Source organism: Aedes albopictus, unplaced genomic scaffold (assembly GCF_035046485.1).
Source record: "Aedes albopictus strain Foshan unplaced genomic scaffold, AalbF5 HiC_scaffold_99, whole genome shotgun sequence".
NCBI lineage: Eukaryota > Metazoa > Arthropoda > Insecta > Diptera > Culicidae > Aedes > Aedes albopictus.
In genome coordinates, this window is record NW_026917853.1 from 63510 (window position 1) to 75000 (window position 11491).

Below are 11491 nucleotides of genomic sequence, written 5' to 3' on the forward strand. Positions count from 1 at the left end.
ATTTCAGAAGAAGATCCAGAAAATATGGTATACTAGATGGTATATGAAAAACTTGTGTAACTAGACCAGTTTTACTACAAGAAAGTTGCTCTAACTTTAATAAGGAGTGTATCGTAAAGTAGTTGAAAATGTTTACAATAGCCTCAAAAATAGTTTAATACAACTTTTAAGTAATTTTATTTTTGGAGATACTGTATAAATCCTTGAAAAAAGCAATGGCTTTCATGATTTTCTAAAAATGTTCTTTTAAATGGGGTTTTAACTTAGATTACTGAACGCATGTTTTTAAATTTTTGCACACCTTCTAAATAATTGAAATTGCGAAAAAAGTTCGATAATGTTCGAAAACAGTTTACTTTTTTATGCAAATATAATAAGCTCCAGAATCCTCATGATATAGGCAAATTATTTTTTTCAAGAAAAATCTCCACTGCATTTAAGCGCAATTCTTAAAAATGAAAAAAGGCCATTTTTGAGGAACCCCTTTTTTCTGTACTCCTCTAAATCATGTTTACGCATATAAAAAATACATGAAATAAAAAATTTGCATTTTTTTATATTGGGTATGTTTTTAAATTAATGGACGAGTAAGTATGAGCAAAAAATAGAATTTCCTAAACTTTTTAGATATTAAAAGCAGAACTTCAAAGTTTGACCAAAAAATAGACGTTTTTTGGAGTGGACCATTTTGTAGATATAGGAGATTTTTCTATCGAAAATATGAATTTTGAAAGTCGGTGTTGAATGATATGTTATGTGTACATAACTGTTATCAAGCAGCAATATTTTCCAGATTTTTTATCGTACAAATTTTATTCGCTACAGATTTTTGAAATGTTGAAAAATCTTAACAAAATTGCATTTTGTGCAGATTTTTATTTTGTGAGGTGTTTTCATTTAACCATATTTTCAATAATACTAAACATTTTCCAAATTTTTCCAACCTGTTCTAAACTTATCTATTTTGTGAAGATTTCATAGAAGAACCGAAATGAAAAGACCTACCCAGCTTCGAGATAGAGCATCCTGAACATTATCAACTACTTTCCGATACACTCCTTATTTAAGGTCAATGACATCGACTATCTTCGAAAAATGCCAATTGATATTCATGATTCATTCAATTGTCGCTTTTTGAGGGTAGTCGATGACATTAACCTTAAATATCGCAGATAGAGCGGTTTTTTCCGTGACTTTCTTGTAGAACTATTTAACTCGTGTGGTCCCCGATCATTCGCTTGATGCCCACTCTGTAGACAGCGGACACCAGAAACTTGAGCCAACTGTGTAGGCTCCTTTTTTAAGGACAACCAACCAACAACGAACGAACGTCAACGACATCAACGAAAACGGGACACACAAAAAAATTGGAAATTGATGAAACCAGCACGGCGGCGGCGGAAGCACCACCGCTGTGCTTGTGCTGTCGTTGCTTCCCCGCTGAGAGATTATGAATGTAGGTAGGGGAACAGTGCCCAAAATGCCAAGATGGGGTAAAATGGCCCAACTCATAAAATCATTCCTGAATAGGACTTGATCATTGATATAGGTGAACGGTGTCAAGATATGTTTGCATTGAACATTCTTCTAGATGCTAGGCCGCCAAACCCACGGAAAATCTTTTGATTTCCCAATGAAAATTGGCAACTTCCGATTTTCCGTGCTTGCAATTAAGGTTTTCTGGTGATTTTATTACCAGCCAAGTGTTTCCAACGAGATTGAGGCACGCATGGAGTCGCATGGTTGTTGATGTCTACGCTTTCCATGTTAGGGGTCATTCAAATATTACGATCATCGTTTTGCGGGGAGGGGGGTAACACTCCATGTATTGAGTAAACGAAAAAACGTGACAAAAAGGTGAAAGTGAGTCGAAAATGCCAGAAAACTGAAGGACGTAATTTTTGAATGTTTTCATGAAGTGGCATCTTACCCCATGGCAGATGGCCTTTTTGCACCACTTCCGTTTTACGAACCAGTTTTTGAAATCGCTAAAAATCAATGAAAATGCAATAATTTAGTGAATATTTTTGCTGAAGCATCGAGCAAATATTGTCTAGTTTCTGTTACCACTTTGAAACCCTAACAAATGAGGCTATATATCATTGAAAACGAAGAAAGTTTGAAAAATGGCATATTGCCCCACTTTCCCCTATGGATGGGTGGTAGATGGTAGTGGGTACTCGATTGCTGCTTGCCTGGCCTAGAAGTGGTACGGATCCGATGAAACTGCTTTTTTTTCTACGCATGCGGACGTGCGATTGAGTTGGGAATCGTCGTTTGGCACTTACCTGTACGGTGGGGGTAATTTTTCCGTTTCATCCTTCCTGTCGCGAGCGCACACTCACACTCACTCATCGGGTTGGTTGGCGAAGAACAGTGGGGCGAGGACTAGAGTTGATTGTGAATGTTTTTTCTTCTTCTTGCTTTGCGTTGTCGTCGTCACGGGGGAGCACTAGCTAATTGTTTGATAATTTTCGCGATCGGTTCGGGGCACAGTTCTTCCTCCACGTAGTCTCACGGTCATGGTTCTTCTGTTGGCGAAGGGGGCGTTCGCCTCGCGGGTTTTACAATCCAATGGGTGGCACCTGCACGTACCGGTAGATGTACAATCGGTAGTCCTTGCTGGCGAGCACTACACTGCCGTCGTCCATGAGGGCGACGTCGAAGCACTGGGCGTGTTTGACCTTGCTTTCCAGCGCCGACACCAGTTGGCCGTCCTGGGTGAAGATGGTCAGATTGAAGTTGTTGTGATTGTCCGCGATCAGGATTTCACCGCTGGCGTTGATGCCGACGCCGATCGGATAGTTGGTGATGCCTTCGCCGCCGATCTGGCGCAGGAACTGGCCCTCGTAGTTGAACACCTTGACACAGTGCGCACGGTTGTCGCTGATGAAGATCTCCTGTTTGTCGTTCACCACGACGCCGTTCGGGAACTCCAGATGCTTACTGCAGCCGAACTTTTGCAGGACGTTGCCCGACTGGTCGAAGATAATCACACGCATCACCTTGCACTCAACCACCACAATGCGACCTTTGCTGTCCACCGTGACTCCGCGTGGGTGCTGCAGGATATTCGCACCGAACTTTCGCACAAACTGGCCGTACTGATTGTAGATTTGGATCTGGTGTGTGGGCGATCGCTCGGTCACAATTATGTCACCGGAGGTTCTCACCACTGCCACTCGGTTCGGATACAACAGCTGTCCGTCGCGTTTGCCACACTCCCCAAATTGGAACTTGAAGCGACCTTCCTTGTCGAAGATCTGGATTCTGTGGTTGTTCGTATCGGCAACGATGATATCGTTCTGGGCGTTTACCGCTACACCGCTGGGTTCGGTGAACTGTCCTTCCATGACACCAAACTCGCCAAACTTGCAATGGTAGATCATCTTCTGTCGCTTGATTTGCGACTTCGGTGGGAAAATGTTGGTGTTCATCAACTTGGAGCTGAGATCGATCATCGATTCCTGCGGGAGGTGGTTCAGTGGAATGGTGTATTGGTCATTGACGTTGTTGAAGATGTCGTTACCACCGTTGCTCCACTTTTCGTACGGGTTGAGCGGTTGCAGCGGCTGTACTTCTCCGACGAATGGTCCCAGACTGTTGGCGCTATTGAAGCGTTTGGAGATGATGTTCGAGTCAAACGAGGAGATGCCGCCGTTGGATTGCGAGGGCGATGTGGACAGGTGGTGACTGTTTGCGGTGTTGTTGCTGGAGTTGGAGAACGGTCTGGTGTCCATCATGATGTGACTGCTGCTGCCCCCATTCACCATCATTTGGTTCTGCTGGATGAGGTTCAGACTACCGGTGCTGCTGGACGGGCTGTTGCCATTGGTCATGATTAGGCTGTTGGAACCGATGATTCCGTTGGATGCGGCGTTCGAGTTGTTGGTCGATGTGGGTCGTGCGATGGGGGGTTGTTTGGTCGTGGAGGTCACATCCGAGGTCGATCGGATGTACCCGAAAGTGTTCCGGACGCCTACCTGAATCGCTTGATAGTTGGAGACGAAGTCGAGCTCATAGGACGATTGCAGATCTTGCGTGATCGTCGGGAAGAGCAGCAGTTTGTTTTCCATGAACTTTCGCAGCATGATTGTCTCCGCTAGGCCGGCACATTTACTAAGGCGTTCGACAAATTCGCAACTCTGCAGCACCTTGTCGACCTGATCCTGGCTCTTAGTTAGCAGCACCGATTGGGACATATTCTTCGTATTGTAGAAACTCTCGAGTTCTTTGAGCAGTTCGGCTTTACGCTCGTCAAGCATCGAGCGGTAGAACTGATGCGTGTCGGTAATTTCGTTCTGAGCCTTGTGGTATTGCACCTGGATTCGCTGGGAGTTGTGCTCTACGTTCTTGATTAGCGTCCGCAGTTCGGTGGCCTTTGCTCGGACTTCGCTAACCGTGTGTAGAAGACTTTCGATTTGTTTCGGGGTCGAGTCTGGGTTGTGGTCACATTCGTGCATTCCATTAGGGTGTTCCATTGAAATGCAATCCTTACAAACAGGGACACTACAAGTACGGCAGAAGAACTTCAGCAGTTCGTTGCTGTGACGTTTGCAGAAGTAATTTGGCTTGTTTTGACCGTTCATTTCTACGCCGTTGACGTTCAGGGCCGACAACTGGCTATTGAGCTGGTTGACCGAGGTTATCGGAAGGTTTCCGTTTGCCCCGCCTCCACCGCCGCCACCAGTTCCATTGGATGTGGGTGGCGTTATCACATTGTTCATGATTGATTTCACCAGACTACTGGTATCGTCCTTTATGGTTAAATTCAGCGAGGTCAAGCGATGTGGTGCCGGCTCGAAGCCGTTCATCATTTTACTGCTATTAAGAATATTGTTAGCCAGTAGGGTTCCGTCTAGTGAACCTAGCGAGCTAGTCGTTAAAGTCGTTGACCCCGAACTGGAGGACGAGTTAGCGATGCGATATACCGAATGTCCGTCAAAGCAGTGCATAAACTGATGGGCCGTAACGCAATTGGCACAGAGGAAGTTCACACAATCGATACACTTGGCAACAGCATCCGACTGTTTGCTCTTGCAGCCGGTGCACCGGGGGAACAGCGATTCCGAGCTGGTCGACTGGGTGGACTCGAGGCTCGAAGCTGTCACGTAGTCGTCGCAGATGGCAGAGTCACTGGCTGGGGGCGATGATCCGGTGGCGGAACTGCTCAACGTAGTTAAGGGAGAGTCCGATAAGTAATCCGTTGGTTCACCGTACGATCCAATCGAGTTTGATGCACCGGGTAATGATTCTAGCGATGGCGTGGGAGATGAGGCCATTTTACTGCACGCACATCAATGCTTATTTTGCTGATTTGTTGATGTCTTAAAAATCACTTACTTCGTCACTTTCTTCCTGTGGGGTCAAATTGGCGCAAAACTTCAAATTTCACTCTGCTTTGATTTGCATTGCTTCTTCTTCACTTCTTTTTTAATTTTTGGCTTTAACATGCAACAAATTTTCCCTTTTTACACTTTCTGTATTTTCACTTTCTAACATCTCTACGGGAAATTTTCAACAACTTGGAATTTTGCTCTCTTCTATTCGCTCACTTTCTTTTATTCGTTATTGGATTCACTAATCTGGAAAGAGGAAAATAAAATGCACACCTATTTATTAACACACAATTTTCAACGCCGCCGTCCGGTAACATCCGGCCAACGATTCTGATTCTACGCTTCGTATCGTAGACTCCACGGTGTGGCCCGCAGCACTTCACGTCGATTGGCTTCTTTTTCTTCTAAAAATACGCGTTTTCCAAAACTTGCTTTCGTTCCCTTTACATCTTCTTCTTCATATTCTTCTCCATGCATCCTCCTGTTCCTCCCTGTTTTCTAGCCTCTACGCTAGGGGCTCGCACACCATCCCGGCTCCGGTCGGGTAGTGCAGCGCGGAGCAGGGCTGGCCCGTCCGTAGTCATGCACCACACACAGAACAAACCGCGCCGCGACGAAAGAGATCGTTATTTTTACTTTTAACTCGGTATGTTTATGCTTCCAGCATATTTTTATTACTCTCTCGCTCAATTGCACTGCGTTTCAAGTTCTTTCCCGTAACATTGCCGCGGCGTCGCGTCTTGTTAGAGTTATGACGCTGTATGCGCTGTGCTTCGGAAGCTTCTAGCTCCTCTTTCCCTGGGTCTGGTTTCTAAAGAACCGCTGAGGTCCCGTTTTCTTTTTGTTCTCGGCGGCGCGGCGCTGTCGAGCAATGCAATCCAATGCTGCAATGGCAGACCAGACCAGGGACCAGGGAAGCAAAAATGAAGGGAAAACTTAAGAAAACACAAAGTCTTTCGTCGGAACGATCCGAGCGCAGGATGTTTGTGTGAGATGTGGAATGGAGAAAAAAAAACTAAACGAAACAAAAAAGAACAAAAAGTGCAACTTGGTAGAATGCACCGAGGGATACGCGGGCACTACAGGGAGGGCCAGGGGTGATGATGAATTAGTGTCTGGAAGAAGGTAGAAAGGGAAGGTCTGGGACGTGGAATGATAATCACTTTGAACGGGTCGGGCCAGAAATCAAGATCCCTGTTCCACCACCAGACACTGAACCATAGAACAGAAATTGTGCATTATTCGTTTCTTCGCAAGCCTCAATTTCACCGACACTGATACACTGAAACGCGGCGCAGCTATTAGGCAACTGTTTGTGTATTGTTTCTTTGTGTTCTGCTCCTTCGGTTCCTGTCTGGAGCAGTCCCGGGACTCGAGATGGAGCCTCCCGGCACTGCAAGGATTCAAGGCTGTCGCCGGACCACGAGGCAGCTGATCTCCGACCAGGACGGACGAATCTACGCGTTAACAAGAGTCTTTGTTACGGAAACATATGGTTCGCGAATCACACCAAGACGCGACTGAGACCACGTTTCGAAAGCACGTTTTCGATGTTAATTCTTCGCACTGAAGTGCCATTGAATACGGAATTATCGCTATACACAAAAAATAAACTATTTGCGAATGACTAACTCTTCTCTGCTGTCGGTTGGCTGACGACAACCCGTAGGACACTCTCTCTGACTGTGTGTTCTACACTACAGTGGAGTGAGCCTTGCAGAAAAAGAAGGAAACTGACTGTATTCTTGCTACTATGCGGCGGTTCCCGAGCACAAAACTCACTGTTACTCTCGTCGAGTCTGCAGTACGACTAGCAGCCGTTGAGCATAAAATGTGATGGAAACCAACAAGCTGGTCTGGTACAAAGGCGCTCGTCACCAAGACCAGCTCCGCCGGGCCGCGCTACAAACACAGCAAAGAACATGAACGCTCGAAACCATGAGGGGTGTCGTATGGATGTGGATACAGCAGCAGCAGCAGGCAAACCCGTCTCCGCTGGAACGGACTGACGGACGGACGGACGGACGACACAAACAACGCAGGCAAAGAGCAAAGTATCTAAATACCAAGGTAAGAGATTCCCGCTAATATTCACGGATTAGTGAGAAAAGGAAAAAAGCAAAAAATAGTTATGAAGTTTGCGCTGATTTGTATGGGCACATCACTATTTAGCAAACTTTCTTAAGAAATTAAGCACTCCCATCTTAGAAGCTATTATTTAATTGCATCTGACTGGATTAAATGTGACCTCCATGCAATAAAACAGAAAATATCGCCATTTGAAAATCGGTAACAATTTTTTTTAAATTGATTCTAAACATATTTTTTCAGCATTTAGAAATATCCAAACTAACAAAACTTCACAAACTTTGCTGAAATAATGACATTTTAGTGTAAAAACACCAACTTTTCATAACTAACGCAGATGTGTTGGTGAGTCTCATTTTTGACATTTACGGGAATCTCTTACCTTGGTACATATTTATATACTTTGGGCAAAGAGGGCCATTCGGGCCAGCAGCCAGCCAGTCGGTTGAGTTGAGTTGGCTTGGTACTGTACCTGCTTCAGGTTCTGAGCTTCACTCTCGCTCTCATCGCCGCGAATGGTGTTTCATGGATGGCGCGCGGCATTCTCACCCGCGGAGTCCAGCACATACAGTCGCACCTTAACTGGTATGCGTTATGCCATCATCGATTAGTTAAGGGTAAACAAGAGAGCGCAGCAAGCAGAACCAGAAGCCGACAGTCATCGCCCAGTGATCAGCGATCATCATCGTGAGTTACTCACTGACACTCAGCCATAGCAGATGAGGGTGAGTGAGGCACCTTTACCCTATAGTCAGTGGTTGGCAAACTTGAAACAATAAATTGAAAAATTAAAAGTGAATAGGTCCATTGAAAGTTAGTATAATTCGAAGCACGGCCGTATTAAGGACTCGATTGAAATTTAATTAGGGTAAAAGCTCCCTTAGTGGAGGTAGTACCAATAGTGGTGGTAGTGGCAATTTCGTACTATTTCGACCAAAAAGCTTGCAAATGACATTTTTAATAGATGCATTATACCTAATTAATAACATTAATTCAGTTTTGTGTTCAGGATTTGCCGAAAAACCTATTTTAAACAATTATTTTCCCTCATTTTTTTGCTCCTTTGCACCTATAGTGGTGGTAGTGTTCCTATAGTGGTGAGTCCCATAAGAATTCAATGGGATGCGCCACTATAGGAACCAATGTTAAATTTTACCTCCATAATAGGAACCGTGTACCTATAGTTGGTGCAAGTGATTTATTAGCAAAAACTAAAATAAACAATGGTTTTCACATTTTTTCTAGCAAATTTAAGTGAAAAACTACCGGTTAATGTTTCTAGACTTTTTATTTTGGTGTTTTATCAATTTTATTCAATTATTTTATTACATGGAGCTACTAATAGCACCACTATTGGTACATTTACCCTAATCTAACAAATTGAAATGACAATTGCATTACATAGGTACACTTCATTATTTTCGGATTCAATATAATATACTAAGAATTAGCGTACCGAGCACATGGTTGACATTTTATATTGATGGTGCTTCAGAGTGTCCATTAGTATGGGACAAACATCAAATTCTCGCTCCAGTCGACTTTTTTGATTCCATTTAGGTCCCATACGAACTGTGCAAAATTTCAGCGCAATCGGTGAAACTATAATTTAGCGCAAGCGGTTCAAAGTTTTCATAGGATTTACTATGGGAAAAGTTACACTTTCAATCAAAAAATCCCAGAGGTCGCCCTTTGTCTCCTTAATTCAAATCGATCAACGTTTCTTGTAGAAAAATCATTTGTGAAACTTTCCTTCGAAGACCGCAAAACGATAGGATGCTTGTGGAAAAAGTTATTGATTTATTACCGATTAGTGATCCAACGAACGGCTTTTTGTTTTGTTTTATCAGCAGCACTGTAGCTGCTGCCTTGGCTGCTGCTGCTTCTGGGGGTGGTGATGCCTCCCGCCACCCCATGCAACAACGGCAGCAGCAGTGCTGCTGATAAAACAAAACAAAAAGCCGTTCGTTGGATCACTAATCGGTAATAAATCAATAACTTTTTCCACAAGCATCCTATCGTTTTGCGGTCTTCGAAGGAAAGTTTCACAAATGATTTTTCTACAAGAAACGTTGATTGATTTGAATTAAGGAGACAAAGGGCGACCTCTGGGATTTTTTGATTGAAAGTGTAACTTTTCCCATAGTAAATCATATGAAAACTTTGAGCCGCTTGCGCTAAATTATAGTTTCACCGATTGCGCTGAAATTTTGTACAGATCATATGGGACCTAAATGGGATCTAAAAAGTCGACTGGAGCGAGGATTATTTTTTCCCATACAAGCGTGTCCCATACTAGTGTCCATTCAAATTCAAATTGCAGATTGTACAAACTCATACAAAGTTTGATTATAAAGATCTCAAGTTTTGGGTTTTGTTTATTTTCAAAATATTCAAAACCATTTCTCACGTCATCAAAAAATAAAATAAAAGGAGGTAATTTAAAAACCTAAAAAAAATATCAAAAATATTATAAGCGTAGTGATACTATTTCATTCGACGTTTCGACCCTAGGTTTGGGCCTTCCTCAGGGAGATTATAGGGACACCTCCATGAAGAAGGCCCAAACAATGGGTCGAAACATCAGATTAAATAGCATCATCATAAGATATGACTATCCTTCTAGAAAAGCAAATCATAGAGGAGACCTCTGCCCATTCCTTGGTCGTTTCCATAATCAGCTAATCAAAAATTAAAAAAAAATGAAAAATGATACTGTGTAAACTGGAACATATCAATTATAGTATTATACTGGCCTTTCTTCCCTCTTATATGAATTGGAAGCTTTAACTAATTTTGGCACATTTACTTTATAAGTAGAAAACTTCTTGGTGCATAATGTACACAGTGAAGCTTTATAAGTTTATCCGAATTTTGAATGTTTTCTGATTCAAATTAGTGTAAAATTAGCATTTAAGTTAAAATACACATAAATAAAAAAATTAAAAAAAAAGATTCAAATTTTAGAACACTTCGCTATTTATATATTCATCGATCGTGTAATATTCCTTCCTTAATCGGAATATAGAAGTTCAAGATGTTAATAAAAAGGTCTATTCTAAAACAAAGAATATTTTTCAAAATTTTTTTATTCATTTATTTTTTTTATGAAATTTATGGCAAGGGGATTACACTTTGCGGGAAAGTTGTGGCTCTTGTGTCAAAAAATTGAGTGGAAAATTTTGAAAACAGTTCTAGATTAGCTTTGTGTTTAAGAAAATTATGTGGAGAATATATTCCTTATCAAATTTATCAAGAAATATTTGCTGTGAAATTTTGGTTCTGTTTATATCGATATTTTTGTAAAATTTCTTGCTGCATCCCAGATTTTTCAAGTCGATTTTTCCTGAAGTTTATTCAGATAGTTGAACCAGCCAGAGAGCGAGTAAATGCGCCAGGACACGCCAAATACCTGTGATCCATCCCAGGAAGCGTAGGACCAAGGGGTGACATTAACTTTTTTAGCATCGTCACCTCCATCGATTTTCACGTATTTTACTATCTTAAAAGCTGAGAGGTTGGTACGAGATGTCCCCACTCATTGACTTCATTGTAAAACCAAAACGCTGCACAGTAGACCTGGCCGCTTTAATGATTGTAATGCATCTCCGATGTTCTGCAAGCATTAATAATGACAACAATGTGTTGACTAGAATAGACTAGATAGTCGACCCAGCCTCCAACAATTTGTTACTATACATCGACCATAAGATTATATATGCTTTTACCTAATATTTTTAGGATTTTTACAACTAGGGCAACTAGGGCACCCAGCTTATACTCTCTCAGAAGTATTCCGTCTCACAAAAATACACTTACAGGAGACGTTGTTTTGCCTACAAGAGCTCTGGTCTAATATTGTTCTAGGGAAGCCGTTAAAAATCGGTGACTTTACATATTAATTATCCAGAAATTCTAGATAGAAATTTGGAAACTTTATTTGTAGGTCTTTTGGTAAATCTGTGGGAACGACGAAGTACCTATGCTCGGTAGCTTTTGAAAAAAAGTTTAATTTCAAAAAGCAGTTACTCCTTTATGAAATGTTGAAGCTCAAGTTGGGTAAT

The 11491-nt window shown here is 42.2% G+C and overlaps 1 protein-coding gene across 4 annotated transcripts in view; it reads right to left on the reverse strand.

The window, feature by feature from the left end:
- Positions 1–7250, reverse strand: part of LOC109412354 (brain tumor protein) — a 35728-nt gene extending 28478 nt beyond the window's left edge. The window contains exons 1-2 of one of the 4 annotated variants that reach the window (XM_062844104.1): positions 6972–7243; positions 2289–5585 (exon numbers count right to left, since the gene is read on the reverse strand). In XM_062844104.1, coding sequence (XP_062700088.1) covers positions 2565–5282 — 2718 coding nt within the window. In that variant the 5' untranslated portion in view covers positions 5283–5585; positions 6972–7243 and the 3' untranslated portion in view covers positions 2289–2564. Of the gene's footprint in view, positions 1–2288; positions 5586–6502 lie in introns of all 4 variants that reach the window. The other 3 variants (XM_029857106.2, XM_029857109.2, XM_029857092.2) reach the window with 3 other exon arrangements.
- Between the last annotated feature and the right edge of the window lie 4241 nt (positions 7251–11491).